This window comes from Anser anser (assembly GCF_964211835.1).
Source record: "Anser anser genome assembly, chromosome: 20".
Classification (NCBI taxonomy): domain Eukaryota; kingdom Metazoa; phylum Chordata; class Aves; order Anseriformes; family Anatidae; genus Anser; species Anser anser.
Genome location: NC_139741.1, coordinates 8,744,703 through 8,763,310, shown reverse-complemented (window position 1 = coordinate 8,763,310; position 18,608 = coordinate 8,744,703). Strand labels below are relative to the sequence as shown.

Sequence of the window (18,608 nt, the reverse complement as noted above, 5' to 3'; positions counted from 1 at the left end):
CAAGCCAAACACCAAACCACCTGCTATTTCAGCTACACGAGCAGTGGCCCCACGCTCTCAGCAATTCTGCTAAAAATACAGCCGAGACATTTGCAGCAGGAAGCACCTGACATCCCCTTCTCCCACTCCAGGGCTCACTCGCCCTTAGCTCCTCTTCTCTGCTCGTTCTTACCAGTCCTGGAGATGAGTGCTGTGGGCCTCTTCCCTTCTTGAAGAATAGTTTTCTGAACCAATTTTGAGGAATAAGGCTTTGTGGAGCTCTGTTTTCTCCCAGTAGGATCCTGCACGCCATTCGGTGTCATTTCTACACGTGCTCCCATCTCAGCCTATCTCACTCGATCACAAAGACAACATACACATCATAGCAAACCGTAATAAAATGCCAGATTTGCTTTGGAGGTTTTTCAATTTTAATAAATAAGTGCTATGACAGAGCCAAATCTGTACATGAGGGCTCAAGAGACAAGGGTTATGTTTCAGAACTGATGTTCCTACGACAAATCTGAAGGACCAGTGCAATTTCTGAGGCTGACGGCAGTGGATCGGACCTTGTCAGTTGTTGCAGTGCCTTTGTATCGTTATAAAACGGATAACGAAACACAAGGAGAACTGCCACAGACACTGGGAATTACAAGCTGTGAATAAGATGAGGATTTAATCCTCTTTAGTCCTTAGCTTTTGTGAGCAGTTTGGTATCTCATTTAGCTCCAGAGAACCACTGCTGCTGTAACAGCAACCTCTGCCTTGCCAGTTCCTCTCCTGTAGGAAACAGCTTCTGCAGGAGAGCATAGGAACTAAATCAGAACATAATCCCCGTGTTTGAATGCCATCGTGCATGAGTCAGCCTGACAAATTAAGTAGTTGGCTGCATTACCGCTCAGCAATTTAAAGATTCATTTCATGCTTGACAGGAGAAAACATTGCACAGAGTAGCCGTCCTCCCTCCAGCAGACGTGCAGGGAAGTGAGACGGGATAACGAGCTTGTGGCATGCCCGAGGGAGCCGCTGAAGGGGTCGGCCAGGCTTCGCTGCCGGGCAGAGCGCTCCCACCAACGCACGTCTGCAGCTGGACTTCAAGCAGAGCCTTTCCTCCTCTCAGCGGCACCTGTTCCACACGATCTTGGGCACGATCTGGAGAAGATTTCACTGTGGGATCGAAGACTCCTCTTTCCCTATGTACATGCTGGCTGGGTGTGCCCTTACAGCTCGGCAAAGGGCTCCTTCAGACTTCACGCAGTTTACTAGAAAGAAGAGGGGGAAAACAGTGAGTCCACTGACTTTTAGTCCCCGGTTTCACCTTCTTAGCCCTGCTGCCTGTTGCATTTCCTTCCCAGGTAGGGAAGCAGACCTCTGAAGCACTGCGGAATGTGCAGGTCTGGGCAGCAGCCCCAGAGCAGAGCAGAGAGCACAGCGGGGCCGGCAGCCCATTTCTGAACCCATCCATCCTCAGTGGCAGACCCATGGTGGCTGGGCACGGGGATTGCACAGCACAGCTCTGCTAGCAAAAGCTGTAATGGAGGCAGTGTTATAATGGCAAAAAGTGCATTGTCAAGTTTAATTTACTTACAGAGCCACCAGAAGTAATTTACACATGGTAGCATTCTGCCAGGGCTTAGGATTGGAGGTCTTCCCAGAAAATCTGCATCACCAGGACTCCTCAGGACAGCAATCCCTCCCTCTTCTGGCTTCCCAGCACCCCTTATCACATCTAGGGGTCTATTTGTGGTAGCCCTGGTGCTGCTTTGATTGTTGCTCTCCACAAAATCAGGAGGGATCATTACAGTAGCTGTGCTAAAGGTTTTGGGCATCTCTCAGCCCCATTTGTTCCTCTCCCATCTCCAAGTGAGGTGGGCACTGTCCCCACTACAAACAGCAAATGGAGCAGCCTAGTGTTGCGTAGCCGTCAGCAGAGCAAAAAGCAGGAGGGCCATGCTGTGACTAATGCACAGATGTAATCCCTTCATCCCTGAAATTTCTCGGTGGAAGAGGAATAAATGCAGATGTGCTTGTAAAAGTTACCACTACGGCCCTTTCATTTATTTCAGGGATAACCTGGCTTGCTTCCTTCCCTCCAGATACGCAGCTATCATGGTGCCTGGCTATTCCATAAACACCTTCCAAAAGGCAAACAAAGCGAGCTTCTCTGCAGCCCTATCTGAAGCAGCCCGTTTCTACAGCACGATCTCAGTTCACTCCAGCTCAAGCAAAAGGGAGGTGCTGAGCACATCGCTCATGCTGGGGCTCGTGCACGCAGCTGGCGTGGTGTTAAACCACAACACACAGGTGCTGTCCCCGTCCCGGCAGAGATGCTGGGCCGCGGGTCCCCACGCCAGGTGTGCAGCAGACCCAGCTGAATTTGCTGCCGGCCAGACCACGTGCGTGTGATGTTGGGATGCGACCCGAGTGACACACGGCAGAGTCCTCAGCCAAAAAGCACAACCTGCCCTGGGCACAGCACCCCTCCAGCAGTGTTTGTAAGGGCACATGCTGCTGAGGACGGGCTGCTGAAGTTCAAAGCAAATGCTGCAACACAGAGAACGGGGCTTTGGATGGTGATGGCAAGCCTTAAACACTTCACATGGTTTCAAAAAAATCCCATCTGGGGTCTGCCTGCCACTGGCACCTGCAGTTTGTGGGTGCCACTTGGCACAGGGATGATCCCACTGGGTCCTGCAGGTGCTCGGAGAGCAAAAACCCAGTGGGGAGTGATACTGGTCCCAGTGCTTGTCCCGGCTGGGCTCCAGTCCCGAGCAGGGTGACCAGCACTGCACACTGTAGAGAAACCACAGACTCATACACGAGCACGGTGATGGTTGTGGGTTTTTTTAACCCTTTCCCAGCAACCCACACCCACTCCCCTGCCTTTTTGATCTCTGCTGATGGCTCAGCTGGCATTTACTGCAGACTCCCCACAAGGGCTGCGGGGGCCCATTTGGGGCCGTAAAGCAGCCCCTGTCATGGAGTTTGGTGTCTCTAGGGCTGGTTTTCTTCCGTACTGACAATGTATTTTGTCAACCACTCGCTCAGAGCTGCAGGAAGACTTCAGGGCGCTCTGCGCATGCTTTTGACTTTTAATTGCCTCCAGAAACTCGGTATCAGCAGCTACTGGGTTGCTGCTGAGCGCAGAGCAGGGTGTGCAGCACCAGCTGGGGCTCGAGGGGACTCCTTGCTGTGCTCTGCCCCCACACTGCACAAACCAGCGGGGTCTGGGGGTCCTGCCCGCAGCACACGGCCCAAAGCTGCTCAGAATTGGTTTCCTCCCCTAAATATGTTCATCAAGTGTTTGCTCTCCTTACCTTTGCTTTGACAGCAGGGTGGGGTCCAACGCGGGGTCGGTGTTAACGTAGTCCGGCTCCTCGTCCTGGCTCTCTATGTACAGCGCTGCTAATGAAGAAGGAAAGCACCCATCATTAATTGGGATAATTTGAAAACACCCACCATGCACGCTGTGTGTCTGGCCAGCACGTTTAGCCTTCAGCATTGACACATTTTTGTATCCGGGCTAAGAAACCTCACATCACAGCATCAGGGTTTCAGAGGGGCTTCGAGACGGGCACAGCCGTGGTGGCCTTCCAAGCACTGGGAACGCCCCGTCCCACCGCAGCCACAGTCACACGTAAAACTGCCAAATGTATGTGGCAGTTTGCATGCTTAGTTGTTCATCATGGATGGAAAAAGATCCCAAAAAGGGCCAATGACTGCATTGCCCCGAGCACCGTGTAGCGCAGCAGGCATCCCACCCACGAGCCGAGACCGTAAGCAGCAAGCAGCTGCTGAGGACATACCTGCACTTTGCTCGATTTTCCACGCGTGTATCGCCGTGCTGTTCTCGTAGTCATCCACGTCATCTGTGAGTAAGCAGAGTTTGGACAGGATGATGCTGAACAGCGAGTGGGCTAAAAGCGGGCCCTGGGAACCCCCACCCAGTGCCACCGTCCCACCGCAGGCTGGTGACACTGCCTCAGCCACCTCCCCGCCCTGGCTTCTGCAGGCACGGATGGGCTTGGGGCAGCCCCACGCTCCTGCCTCCCCTCATCACTCCAAACGGAGCGGCGTGGGCAGCGCCAAAGGAAAGCAAAACAGCTTCATTTTTCGATTGTGACAGCCCAGGACAGAAGCCCAAAGCCCCTGTGGTCCAGCACCTTGTGCTGGCAGTGATGAGCAACCTGAGCTGGGGGCTAAATCGCGATGAAAGTCGGCACAAAGCGCTGCACGTACCCAGCCCGGAGCCACAAGCGTCCCCAATGAAGACATTCTGGTAGGAATGGGAATCCTCCTCTTTGGCTGGCAGAGAGAAGAAAGGGGGAAAAAGGATGTAGGGAAGCAGGAGCAGTGCGGGAAGGGCTCAGCTCCCGATGGGCTTTGTGCTCTGCTGTCAGCTGCCTGCAGGAGAGGGCTGTTGACCACAACAAAACATGCTGTAGACTAAAAAGTGTCAGTTTCGGGGACAGCCCGTGCAGGTCAGCTCTCTGGATGTGCCTGTGGGCAGCTGAGCCACACAAGGGTTGTGTTTTTTTGGAATAAGGTAATTTTTGGTAAATAATAATTTTTTTCCCCACTTCCTCTCAATCTCTTTAAATAAAAAATAGGCTTCGCGTTCTCAAGTTCATTTCAGGTAACAGATTGATGCCCAAGTCAGTGCAGTGAAACGCTGAGTGCCCAGGGAGGCGAGAACGTTTCATGGATGCAATATCTGCCTTGAGAAGGTGCCTTTGAATGGAGCAGTGTGTTTTGCCCCACCTTCACTCCCTACCCCAATAAGCCAAGCACACAAAACATTTGAAGCCCTCCTTTTGGTGCAAGGCACCCCCTGGACTGCGCCTGCCTCGGGCTGAATGGTGATGGGACAGCGAAGTGGAGAGGGGCAGCACTGCAGGCTCCCTGCGGGCTCCCTGCAGCCACGGGTCAGCCGGCACGCCGTGCTGGTGCTGGAGGCTGTGGCGGTGCTCGCGTGGAGACCTTACCGTTGGGTGAGGTGAAGCACTTGGCATGCTCATAGAAATCCACAGAGATGGGCTCCCTGCAAGAAGGAAAACCTCGCTCAGCTGCGGCTGCCCAGGAAGGCCCATGGCCCTCTGAGTGGTGGCGAGCGACCGTGGCCACTTACACGTAGGCAGCATCCTCGCACAGGTAGTCCTCTGCAAGCACAAGGGATTTCCTGTTAGCACACCAACCACATAAACTTAAAACCCCCAAATTCTCCAAGCCTGGTCATAGCGGATGGCCCCGGCAGGCAGCAGGCCCCAAAACCCACAGAGGCAGCACCGAGCAGGGCTGGGAGCCCTGAGCAGAGCAGGATGGACTCTGCCAGGTGAGGGGGAGATCGGGGATGTAGCCCCCGTTTTGGGAGAGTGCAGTGCAGTCCCACATGGCAATAGTCCTTGTAGGGCTGATGCTAGCTCCAGGAGTACAGCCCCGCACTGCAATAATCCTCACAGGACTGATGCCAGCTCCAGGAGGGAGCTGGGGGCTGCCATGAGCACCTCAAGCCCTTCTCTTAGCCATTAATTAAATCACGTGCAGCTTAAAAGCAGCAAGCCAGACCCGCAGCACACCGCTTCCCACCTGCCTCATCCGCTGCCCATCACAAGCTGCCCCAAGCCCCCAAAGCCACCCGTGTGGCACGTACCTGTCAGGAAGTTCTGGTACCGGGGCTCGGTCCTGCTCTCTGGTACGATAAAGCACAGGGGGACGTTATGATGGGAAGCGGGCAGGGGACACCCGCCACCAGCTGCCTTCGCAGCTCACAGACAGCATGGACACAGTGGGAACGGCCAGGGGCGGATTTTAGATTATCCAGCCCCATGGCTCTAACCAGGACTGGTGAGCTGTAGCAAACCAGCCTGGATCTTTACCCTCAGATCCAGTTCTTATCAAGTGTCCCCATGTAGACACAAAGGGAGCTCCCTGCTCCATAAACAAGCGGAGATTTGCTACATCCCCACCCAGGAATTCTGTGGCTGCTCTGTCCCCACTGCCATGTGGGTGCAGAGCCCAGCGAGCGGGCGAGCGTCCTGGCGGAGATACTCACCAATACCAAGGGGACGGGAGGCACCGAGCTCCTCGTGGGCTTTCCTGAAAGAGAGCGAGCACTGCGTGTGTCTGCAGGTGCTGTCGGGCTAATGTGCTGTTTGTAGCTGGGGCTTGCAGGAGAAGGGAGCTAAATCCTCAGCTCTGAGCAAACCGCAGGAAAACCTCTGTCCGTGAAACCCCCTTGTCTGTTTGCGACAGGAAATGCATCGAGCTGACAGGTTTGGGGTGAAACCCCAAGGTGGGGATGACCACGCCTGGGTAGTGCAGCAGTTATTGCTGCCCTGCTTCCTGGGGCGCTGGTGGTGGGCAGGAGGGGATCTCTCATGTCAAACTGCTTATAAGCAAAGAACAGCAGGTTCTTTTTTGTGGTATACCTGTTACAGACAACCATGGCCTGTTTCCTTGGGTTTGACTTCAATACTATGAGTAAGATGCAGATAGGCTGAAGAAAATTCAGAAAAAGACTAAACCCACGACTGACCAGCAATAATTAAGCACAGCTCGAGCCACACCTACAAGGCACAGCACCCGGTCCCAAACCCTCGGCATTCTCATATGCTGGGTGGACTTCATCCACGCTTGCCTCTACAGCTAGGTTATGCCTTGTTGTGTATGTGTTTTTTTTACCTACCTTGTTATTGTGAAGTTTTCAGGTTCCTTAATCTGGTCTAGCCTTCGCGTTACAGCTAGCACCAAGAACAAAACGAGATGTTAAAGACCATGGCAGCAGATATTACAACGTAAGCACGGAGCATCCAATGCTGTGAATTCCCCAGTATTGGCAAGCGTTACTCTAACATGCCATGAAACAGCTTCCAAATTGTTCCTCAAAAGCACACCAAGGCCCAAATGGGAAACGAGTAGAGAGAAACGCGCTGCCTGTGCAGGCAGCAGAGCTAGCAAACACATCAGAGGAAGCCACAATCCTAATCGCTGCCTTATTTCCTATTCTCCCCCAAACACGCTCAATTTGGGGGCCTGTTGCGCGCTCAGCACCCTTTCTGCCCAGCTGAGCTGCGCCAACGGGCCTCCAGCTTCGGCTGGGAGGGGGCGGACACTTGCTGGGGCCTGGTGGGACAGGGCCGGGCAGTGCCGGTGACATTTGCTGCAGCCCTGCCAGCGGCTCGGTCAGGGTAGGAACCAAAAGGTCAGCGTGCAACCAGCCCCGCCGCAGGAAGCAGCGAGAGGGCGATGACGGATGAGTCACTGCGATTGCTCCGGGCTTCCCCGCAGCGCCAGCAGCGTGCTGTCAGGGGCCCAAACCAACCAGCTCCTGCGCTTCCACCGTTTTAGTGATTTGTTCTCAATGGAAACGTAGATTTTTGTGGGAGTTCGGAATCCACACGCCCAGAAGCGCCTAAGGAGGCTTCCACACTGCCAGCAGCTGCCTGGCTTTCTGGTCACCTTTTTATTTTCACACAGCCTTGCCCTGTGCCCACAGAGCCCCCACCCCGTGCCCCTGCAAGGGCCGTACTCACTGGAGTGGGACCGAATCACCTCAAAGCTCTGCTGGTTTCCGAGCCTGGAAAAGACAGAAGCACCACGTCAGCTGAACCGTGGGGTGCACGACACGGAAAATAGACCCGGTGCTGCAGACCACACAGACCCACGGTGGCCCTGAGGCCATTCTTCCCCTCCGCCTCCCTTTGGGCCTCCTCTGTGTGGGCCTCCACAGCAGAGACATGTTTGAGGCCCATGGGCAGCGCGGCCAACGCCAGCCAAGGGAAAAACCCAGGGGTGAGGAAGATGTCTTTGGGCACACCATGAGCCCGAAATCTAACAACTGAAACCAGGCACCAATTCCAACAAGCCAGGACAACAGCGCAGGCTCGCGGTGGGACGGAGCCATCGTTGGCTCCTGCGTCGCTCCGTGAAGGACACAGAGCCCCGCTGCCAGGCAGCCTGGCCTCTGACAGAGCCCCTTCACACCACGCTCGCTCCTTTATCAAAGGTTAAAAAAGTGTTGGCTTTTTTTTTTTTTTTCTTAATATCATTTAGCTGTGGTTTGTCTGTTAGCGAAGGAAATAAGGGGGTGTGCGTGTGCATGGTCGTGTTTCCTTCACTGTTTGAGCTGCAGCTGTGGTGGCTGGCTCTGGCATGCGTCCCTACCAGCACCGGGCAGAGCTTTGCTTGTGGAGCCATGCGTCTCTCCCTGTCCGTCCATGACAGGACAAGGCAGGGATGTGCCCTTCCTATTTTTCCAGACATTTTTCCATCGGGTTACTGACTCACGGGTCTCGTGGGCACAGCTTCATTTCGGGTTGTTCCTTGTGACGGCATTCCCCCTTTACTGGGGCACGCTGCCTTGTGCACTGCCGGCGGCAGAGCTGGGGTACAGATATATAGAAGATACAGAATATATTCATAAATATAGTTAAATAATAAATATATATATACGTATTATTTCGTGTGAAGTCCAGATATTGGAGGAGCACTGCCCAGCTGGTGGATGTGCAGGGCATGCAGTGGGTCTGGGTCTGGCCAGGGTCTCCCAAACAGTTTTGGGGAGAAACATTATGGCAAAAGGCAACTTACTGACTTGTCTGCTTGCTCTGCTTCTTTTCTCGCCTTGTACCTGAAAGAAAAGAAAGCAAGCTCTTACAAAAGGGTGACGCAGGCCTTTGAGATCAGAAAGGGAAGGACCGCTGAAATGCATTCAGGAAACTCCTTGTGGGGACCCCAGCCCCATCCTGCAGCCTCCTGAGCTGCAGGCACCCAGCACCCCCCCTTGCAGAGGGGACACCCCGGAAGGAAAGCACCCTCCCGGCCAGCCCCGGGGTCCCCGTGCCCACGGCAGCACCTTACCGGAGAGCTGGCACTTGACGCAGGCGCTGACGGCTGCCCCGAGCAGCATCAGCGCGGCGGCCACCCACAGCAGCTCCAGCTGCGCCATGGCCCCGCGGTGTCCAGCCTGCAACACAGCCCCGAGAGCGACCCGTGAGGCTCCGCGATGCCGGACCTGCCTGCTCTGCTTCAGGCAGAACTACTGTCAGTGATACACCCCAGCACCGCCTGCGGCCTCGAGATGTCTCGTGCACCTGCTCTTCCCCTCCTTTCCACGCCGGGTGACTCCACGAGCAACAGCGAATGCTCATTCAATAATCACCATGATTTGGCTTCAGTTTCTCCCTTTGAAACACAAACCTACACACATAACAGAAAGCAGCCTGCTGGGACTGGGACTGATCACTTAGCCCATTCCTGTTCCCCAGGGCCAGATTTTCTTTACCTACAGATTTTTTTCCCCTAAACCTTCCTCTTTAGCCCCTAGTGCTGAAGATATTACACCTCGCCGGAGGCCAGAACCTCACTGGGCTGCCAGGTGGGAATTTTCCCTGCTGCCTAACCCGAATCTCCCATATCACAGCTCAAGTCTGGACGGTGTTGTTATAGCTGCTGTGGATAGGGAGGGGGAGAAAAAATATATATATATTTCATATAGAAAGCAGCAGCTGGATTCCGCCCTGCTCAGCCTCTGCTTGCGTAAAGGAATAAATAACATTCCTTTCCCCAAGTTGCCAGTCACAGTGACCCTCGACTCACACAAATGAAAACCCAAAGTGGCTCACGCAAAAGAAAACCCAAAGGCCTCCCCACACGGTGGCCATGCAGCTCCCAGAATCGCACAGACGCCCTCCCCTGCACACCAGTCTTGGCTGGAGACACTGGTGGGAGGTTTGTGATCCGGCGGTGGGACCCCAGTCCTGCACCAGCAGCCTAATGACCAGGGCACGGCGCGAGCTGTGGTGGTGCTGATTATTATTATTAATTATCATTATTATTAAAGGCAGGTTTTGGGGTGTTTTGTTTTCTATCTTTTTTTTTTTTTTTTTTTTTTAAGGTAAGGCAAAGCTGAAAGAGCCCAACAGCACTGACCTAGTTCGTGCCTTTGTAGGGCAGGTCACCATCTCCCTTCTAGCGGTGGTTTTATTTCTATAGCGGTCAGTAACGTAACAAAACCGGCCACTTCCCGAACCCTTCTCTCTCTGGGAACTAGGACTGCTCACAGGGGCTGCTGAACGGGCACCTCGCCTCTGCTTCCGCTCAGCATCCCCGCCAGCATCGACGCACAAGCACGGCCCCAGGCTGGATGTTATTATTTGCATTCAGCAAACACACAAGTCAATGAAAATCCTTTTTTTTTTTTTTGTTACAGAACCTCCTCTCGTAAGGCATGAAATATCTCATTGGTGCTGTATTGGAAATGCATAGTGAACCTGCAGGGCTTGCTGCCGTTTCAGGGAGTTCACAGGGGGTCCAACAATGCCACATTTCTGCTGCAAGTATTTAGTTAAGCGCTTGGGTCAAGCAGTTTTAATTCCCAAAATAAACCATATGCCTCAAAAAAAAGTAAATTAAAAATAATTAAAAAAAAAAACACGGACCAAATGAGAGCAGGATTTCTGGGGTCCTGCCCAGGTGGGGAGCTCAGACGGAGTGGGCACCGCTCCTCCCCTCTGCTGCCCAGCACCTTGGTGCCGAGGCAAGAAATCACACGTCTGTGCCGGAAAGGAGCTGATGGGAGAGGGCGATGATCGCGTTTATGACAAGCAGAAGGCTGGAGGCACTTACTCACTGCTGGCGGGTTATAAATAAGTTATCTAGGCGGCTGAACGTGCTTTCCCAGCTCTCTGCCTTGGGGAGATGGGCGAAGAGAATACATAGGCTCGAGCCACTGCGGTCTGTGACGAGGCCTGAGCATAAGAGAAAGACGCAGAGAGTGAAGGGCCTGCTGAGAGGGCTTGCTTTCAATGAGCTAAACTCAAGCATGTAGAAAAATCCCTTCTGAAGAGTTTCAGATCTTCAGAAGTAAAATTCAGAGAGTGAAGGTATGGCCCGTTCTGTTTATACACACATCCCTTCTCCTTTTGCGTCCGTCTCCTTTTTAGCACTGGCAGAAGTTTCTCCTTACAGGAGGAAGCCGGTGCCGGTGGCACCTCCCGCAGCAGGCGATGCCCACGACCCGCAGCCCTGAGAGCAGCACCCAGAATAAATAAATGAATGAATGTGGGCCATGAATTGAGGCACCCACGGTAAATAAATGAATTGTGGGCAAAGCAAGGACCCCTGCAGCATACCCGCCTGAACAGGGCATCTCTTCTCACATCCTTGGCTATTTCTAGCAACAAAACAAGCTTTTTTTTTTTTTTTTCTTTCTTCTAATGGGAGGAAGAAAATGACTTGCAAAAGGTCCTGCAGTGTGTACAGTAAGTTGTCTCACCCAGGCCGCTGGGGCAGGAGGTTTCTAGCCCTACCTGGAGGGTTTCTTTCTTCCAGCAGTGGGACAGTGTGAGTTACAAGACGGTCCCCAGAAACGGGGCCACCATCAGCAGCCCCGGGAGGAGAGCTGGTTTCTACAGGGAGGGCTGGAAGGCCACTGGTTTTAAGTCTGCTGAAGCAGAGTGAGCGCACGCAGACATTCATTGACAGTCTGTCTGGGACAGAAACGCAGAAGTGCGAAATGCTATTTAACTTTAAAAGACAACGCCAGTGTGGCAACGAGAGGGTAAAAACTGAACGTGCACAATCTAGAAATAAAATCCCTGATTGCCAGAGGGATGGAAAGTCTGGGGCAGCTTTCCTGAAGCAGCATGAGGTGCAAAAAGCTTATTTAGTCACCCTTTAAGAGTACTTAAAACTTGAACTTTTTGCCAAAAATCCAGAAGAGCGAGGAGCGCGTTGATGTGGCATGGTTCAAATGATTTTTTTATTCTATCAGATCATTTCTGATGAAGTCATTTTTGGCTCTTTACAGATACCAAGCCCACTCTGTAAATTTTCACTGCAAGATAAAGACTGAAAATGCTGTTTTAGGTCATATACTAAACCTATCTGTAAAAATGTCCCAAAATCAAATATCAAACAGCCTTCCCTCCCCTCCTGAAAGTTAGTTTCATGGTCTTCAATTTGCAATAAATTAAGACTAATTCAGACTGATTGGATGAGTCACTGGCACGAACTATAAAGCAGAGAGTTTATTTAAAAACTCGCTGTGTGAAATGTAGAACGTGGACTTATTGAACAGATGCAATATTCAGCTTGACCCAGTGGCTCTAATGTTTCTAAGAAAAGAAACGCGACTTTCTGTTTGTCTACGTTGCACAGATTACCGCAGAAAGTCTCATCCACTTAGAAACTGAAGTCTTAGAAATTGAAGACCAAAGGAAGCTCCTGTGGTTGGACCCACTTCAATGACCAGTGCTGAGCCTTCAGGCAAGCTCCTTCCAGAGGTCTGCATGACCCACTTTCTACCAGATTTGATGCCAGTGTCATTTTTTCTTGAGAAAACTGCTGTGGTATAGATACGATCTGGTTTTGTACAGCTATTCAAGTAGACCATGCTTTATTTTATGCCAGGAGAGCAGGAGGCACATCTCAGTAGGACACAGGACAAGAGGGACAACTGAAATTATAAATGAACTCCCACAGAGACGAGCACTTTGTAAAATGTTTTTAAAAGCCTCAGCTGGAAAATACAGCACAAAATCCTAATCACATGCATGCACGTCAGCATAAGGACGTATTTCATGGAAATATCTTGTAATTGTCCCTAACTTCCCATGGTTTGGGCAGCATTGAGCCACGCAACACCCTTCCCTGCAGAGTCTGGGGGTATGCAAGATTAAGCACTGAAGATACAGGGAATTTGCGCGCCCGTAAGTAAGTACCCCTATGTAACAAGCTCTCCTATTTACCCTAGAGTAATGAACTTGAGCTGTTATTACACAGGATTATCCCACAATTATCCCCAGTTTTCCTAATGAGTCTACCTCACAGCCCCCATTACACTGAGCATTGATCACAAGAGAAAACTGATGCAAAGACAAAGATCTATTTTCTGTCTGGGGTTAGTTATTTCAAGCACTAATATGGAGTAAAATAAACACATTCATAAGATCCCAGTAAGCCCCAAAAGACAGAAAATCCACAAAGTGTAGCAAAAATCAGCTATTTTATGGGAGTGGGTCTTGGAGGGGAAGACACGGTGGGATGCAGTGGTCCCAGAAGCAGGAGCCCAAAGCAGGACCGGACACATCCGTGGGGCTGGCAGCTCAGCACGGCCTGCTTGTGCTACAGGGACCCCAAAATGCCCAGAATCTTTTAGTAGAAACAAATGCAGAAAGAATACAGTTAAAAAAAGCCACGCTGCCATCAGCAGAGGGGAACAAGAGATGTTAAAAATAACAGCGTAAAACAGGCAAACTGGATTGCACATGCTGGGCTCTCATCTCGAGGGGTCTCAATGCTGCTGAGGGGTTATATTCGGCAATTTTCCTACCTTGGAGCTCATCAGATGGTGGTCACGAGCAGCAGCGGAGAGTAACACGGCGCGTTTCAGAGGGATCTGGCAGGGGTGACCCCATACCTTCACTAAAACACTCACTGAGCTCCAGCCCAGGATCCGTGAGCTCACCGCTCCGTCGGGACAACCTGCAGGTCCCCAAAGCCTTGGTGCCACCCGCCCGTCCCAGCTCACCTGCAGCCTCAGCCGGCCGTCCCCATCCGTCCCAGCTCCTCGCGCACCTCACGGCCGCAGCTGCCAGCACTGGAGCCGGTTCCTCCGAGGATCGTTAGCCAGCTTCTGGTTTCCTGTCACCATCTGAATCATTAACCCCAACATCCGCCGCCGGCCGACGGTCAGCCCCTCTCCGGCTCGCGGGAGCCCCGCGGGCGGTGCTCCCCCAGAGTCACCTCTCGCAGAAGCCGTTCGGATCCACAGGGGGAGAGGAAGAGGCTCGGGCAAGAGCCACGCGTGCTGCCGGAGCCCTCGAGCTCCAGATTTGGCGGTGCCCCTCAAACGTTCAACGCCAGCAATAACTTCCCCTCTAGCAAAGAGCCCCAGGAAAATTATCATTGCGCTGAGCGTTACTTGCGGCAGGCGCTGCCTGAAAAAGCTTGGAAGAGGTGAGACAAGTTGGAAGCCTTCTCTTAGGTTTTACAGAGAGGATGACAGCCTTGGAAGGGCAGCGCAGAGCCTGAGGTCGCTGCTGCTAGCGGACAAACTGGGAGCCCCACCGAGGTGCGTTCTGTCCAGCAGTAAGAACAAAACCATCTCACGTGCTCCAGCAGCGGCAGCGTGCAGACAGCAGGCACAATTGCACTGTACTGATAAAGAAAAAAACAATAAAACAACCCCCAAAGAGTAGATGATGATTTTCTTTTGCACTTGAAAAGACTAAGGAGGGGTTACAAAACAGGGCTCAGTGATAACTGCTGGCCTGAAGCCCCGACACAGCGCAGGGACACGTATCCTGCTCTAAGAATAGGACGTGCACGCGGCAGCCCCGCGTATTTATAGCTAGCAGAGAGCAACAGCCAGCCCGGCACATGTTTTACAACTGCAAACAAAACGCTTCGTGCCGCCTCTCACCAGGGCACTACATACATACGGTCATGCAAATCATTCAGCCAAGGGAAATTTTGTTGTATTTAAATGAGCTGGGGCGCTCTCGAGATGCTGCAGCCAGTGAGCTGCACCCTTCCCTCTCTCCCCCGGAAGGGGACTCTTCTATCACAAAAATGATAAAATAATCATCTGTTCACAGCGTCCACAACTCCGGGATGGGAACCTTCGCTATCAGGCTGTCAGAGGAAACATTGCTCTGTCAAGACAGTTAACCACTGTGTGCGCCTATGCGCTCGTATTTAGATTTTATCTACTCCGATTCGAACCAGAGGTGCAAAACTAAAGGGCTCCCGTGTGAAATCCAGGCATGGATCAAAAAACGCAGCACGTGGGGGCTGAACCAGAGACCAGAAGCACAAGAGCCAAATGTGAATGGTTTGTAGGGCTTACGCCTGGCTCTGTGCACGGGATGAGAACTGCACCACCTCCCACTGCTAGTCCAGCTGCTACAAAACGGGCTTTTCTGGCAGAGCTCACAGCTATGAAGTAGTTTATTACGTATTTTCTAGCAGCATTTATCTATTTAAACATAAGCAGCTGACAGAAGCTTTACAAAACCGTTGCTTATAGCAAAACCGTTGCTCTGACTATGCTGGGGACAATTACAGTTCTCCTTTTTCATATCAAAAGAAGTTTATTATTTTATTAGGAACAACCAGTGCTAAAAAGGGACCCTTTACTTGCCCGCAGCCTCTCTGATCCGCCTCACAGCTTCAGAGATGACTCAGTGCCTCCGCAGGGACGTTACCAAGGCTGGCACGGGCTGGAGCAAAGGCACCTCGTGCCGGGCGCCCATCGTCCCGGCACGGCTGCCCAGCCCCTGCAGGGCAGGTAAAAGCCACTGCCGTGCCTGAGGAGCAGCACGGGTAGCGAGAACGATCGGCCATACGAGGCAGTGGGGTCACCCCGAGTACGTTACGGCAGCCCTCGGGTCGAGTGACGCCCTTTGAGGATGTCAGTCCCTTTCTCGCCTTACTGCAGTAAGGCAGATGGCCACATGGACACCATTTCTTGTCCATATTTATGTTTTTTATATATATATATATTTAATATTACTCACAAGAAGCACTTCAGCGTCAGAGCCCTCGCTCCACGCGGCCACCAACACGGCCACAAGTTCTGCTCCCGAATCAAACTCCGCTCACGGTACCAGGCTCCACGCAGTGCCTGACACTCCCGTAACCCCCGTGCCCCATCCATACCCACTGCTAGAAACCATTTCTAGCCTGGTAAACGGCCAAAGCCAGGAGCATCATGCTTTTATCTGCTACAATAAATGATAGAAAACATCATATTACAATTCCATCTTTCTTTGTCCTTTTTCAAAGCTGACCCATTTCAGCTTCTTTCTTTTGCCTGTGAGCAAATTTACCTTCAGTTCATTCTACCAACGAACCCAACTCTCTTTTTTTCTCCCCTTCCTTTTGCCACACAGCTAACCAGCCGCAGAAAGATCTCTTGGGGCCCAGAGAGGCCGTGGGAAGGCAGCTTCTGGCCCCCCCCAGCTTACCTGCTGAATGCCCTGGGGGCCAGGTGACATCCTCTGATAAAGGTGGGGCCTGATCACGGACCAGCTGCATTTGCTGGAGCTAACGACTAACGCTGGTCAGAGAAACTGTGATCAGTAAAAAAAAGCACCAGCTAAACCTGGCCTTTCTGCAGAAACACGCTTAAAGTTTTGAGGAAAGCTTTGCAAGCTCCAACAGGATCTTTCTCCCGGAGCTCGTAAATTTTGCAAGTAAATTACCAGTGACACTGTGAGATCTGCACGCAGATCAAATCCCCCCTGCAGGAGCAAGCTTTGGGACCAGAGCAAGCACGTATCACCCCGATCACAAGGTGCTTTTGTTTTTGCCAAGTTTTCATGGCAGCTTTAACGAAAAGCCATGTCTCGGAGGAAATTTTCTGACTTGCTGAAGTAGCGCACGCGTTTTTGTAAAGACCAAGAAACGTCTTTCCTCTAAGCTACAGTTGTCTGAGCACTTCCCCAGCTAAAGGGGAAGTGCCACCTCCCACCCTGCCCCAGCTGCACGCCCCACTGCAAATCCGATCTCACCGAGCCGAAACTGAAAGCAGCTCTGTTACCGCGGAAGATACGTGCTGCTACCACCCAGTGGAAAGAAAGCTCACAGCCAGGATTTCCAGGTGCTTTACGCATTTTGGCCAAGTAAGACTTGAAAGGACTAATTCTGCACATCCCTGTGGTGCTGTAAAGCTTCTTCCTGTTCTTATCCTGCTCAGTTCATCCTTGCTGACAAAATAAGTCTTATATTTGAACACAAAAACCTAGAAGGTTTGAATGCTTTTATTTAATTTTTTACAGCAATATAAATTTTACAGATTGGTTACAGTACAGATTTTGCAGGGGTTCAGAGAGGTACTTGGTGATTTTTTGGTTTATTTAAAGGAAAGAGGCGGATCTTGGGAGCACGGTGACATGAACAAAACAATCTCATAGTAGGAAGCAAATCCCTGCCATGCTGAACACTACCCTGGCTGCGACCTACCGGGCAGAAAGGTGGCAACCAGCAGTGATCCCAGCAACGACACCAACCCTGGGGTACTCTAAGAGCTTTGCACAAGAATTTGAGAGCTTACAGGTAAGCAGGTTGTTTCTGTAACAGCGCTGAAGATCCTTAAAGCCCTTGGACAGACTTTTCTGCAAAAGGGACAGAAATGAGGGAAGTCGACGTTAAAATTAGCCTGCCGCTGGGCAGGCAATGCCATGTAACAGTTATTGCAGCTGTGGAAAAGGAAACCGTAAAATACTTCAGATTTAATAACCCGAGCAGCTACAGTAACGTGAGGAACGTGATCTCAGACCTAACAGCAGCGACACCGTATGCACAGCGTAACACCGCGCGTGCTGCCAGAACCCGACCTGCCAGTCCTCGTGTCCAGCTAAGTTGTGTGAGTGAGCAGACGCCGGGAGGAACCTGCAAAGCTCCCTAATGAGCAGAAAAGGTGCAAGCTACACATACGGCTTTGGTAGGACGTTTCCCCAGTTAGCCCAGGGCATGCAACGACATCAGGATATTGCTAATGTGCATCAGGCCTGACAGTTGAGTGTCTGGCACCGAAGGATTAAATCATTTCAGAAAGCGGAGTCCAAGAATATGATTACACGTTTTTAAATGCCCCTGACTGATCTAATACCGCCATACCAAGTGGTATCGCAAATAACAGAATACACTGCAGAATATATAAATGTAATGTGTATGTACACACTAAAAAACGGCCCTCTGCTGCTTCATATTTACTCGATTCCTTAAAATCCTGTACTGGGATAAGTGACACATAAGAGGAGGGATTCAGCTGCCAGATGAGAAATATTCCAGTCAGCTGGAAATCAAATTCCTCTTCAGCCACAGAAAGTCCCCTTTCTAAAACTTTAAGACAAGCGTCACCTACAAAATGGAATCCCAAAAATCCAGTCCAGAAAAAATGCCCCCAAAGTAACTGATGCTGTGCTAGAATATGCCAGGATATATAATACACTGACTGCCTCATTCCTCCAGAGCCTTTGGGCTCCTCTGGTAGGAAAACCCAGAAACCATCAGAATGCAGAACATCAACTTAACACGATTTTAAGGATGCCCAGAGTTCACAGCTTACTGACTGTGTTCTTGCTGAAAGCCAGTCTGAATAACCCTGAGCCGTACTTCCATGCAGGGAGAGGGAACGAGGTCTGTTTAGGAAACCAGTCATCTACGCTCAGCTTTGTCCAAAGACACACTCCAGGCAAATGGGGAGATTCCTGGTAAAGCCACTCCACAGAGCTTTACTGAAAGCAGCCAGCGGGACATGGGTGGCTGTGAAAGTTACTGCGCGTGAATGCTCTGACGAAGGGCGCATTTCAAAATTCACCAGCTTGATTAAATCTTTTCTGCAAAAAGGAGGCGCTGCAATAGGATTTGCTCTAAAATTCTCAAGATCCTGTTTTTTCTGAAGACGGGACAGCAGTCAGTGCTACAGGTAGCAAACACTCCTACTAGACCATGTGTTAAAGTCAGCATTGAAACTAACAGAATTCTTAAGACAAGTTGTACAAGACCAGCACTGCCCCAAACTGCCCTGGGACAGGGACTCTTGGCCGTGATCGCTCTGTCTCACAGTGAGGTCTGGCACACCCAAGAGAGCTTTGGACACACACGGTCAACACCAGAGG

The 18,608-nt window shown here is 51.6% G+C and overlaps 1 protein-coding gene across 5 annotated transcripts; it reads right to left on the bottom strand.

Moving 5' to 3' along the window:
* Nucleotides 1-390: 390 nt before the first annotated feature.
* LAT2 (linker for activation of T cells family member 2) lies at nt 391-16,443 on the bottom strand. 5 transcript variants are annotated; one of them, XM_083806518.1, is made up of 14 exons: nt 13,511-16,443; nt 10,606-10,727; nt 8,839-8,944; nt 8,569-8,608; nt 7,512-7,555; nt 6,665-6,719; nt 6,032-6,075; nt 5,630-5,668; nt 5,108-5,138; nt 4,965-5,020; nt 4,219-4,284; nt 3,786-3,848; nt 3,297-3,384; nt 391-1,241 (listed from the first exon to the last, which is right to left on the bottom strand). In XM_083806518.1, the coding sequence occupies exons 3-14, from the start codon at nt 8,924-8,926 to the stop codon at nt 1,223-1,225; spliced, it is 633 nt and encodes a 210-aa protein (XP_083662644.1). In that variant the 5' UTR covers nt 8,927-8,944; nt 10,606-10,727; nt 13,511-16,443; the 3' UTR covers nt 391-1,222. The 5 variants fall into 5 exon arrangements, with proteins under 5 accessions (XP_083662644.1, XP_083662645.1, XP_083662643.1 ...); XM_083806519.1 differs by lacking the exon at nt 13,511-16,443 and adding an exon at nt 13,313-13,504; XM_083806517.1 differs by lacking the exon at nt 10,606-10,727 and having other exon boundaries at nt 13,511-16,440.
* Nucleotides 16,444-18,608: the final 2,165 nt, after the last annotated feature.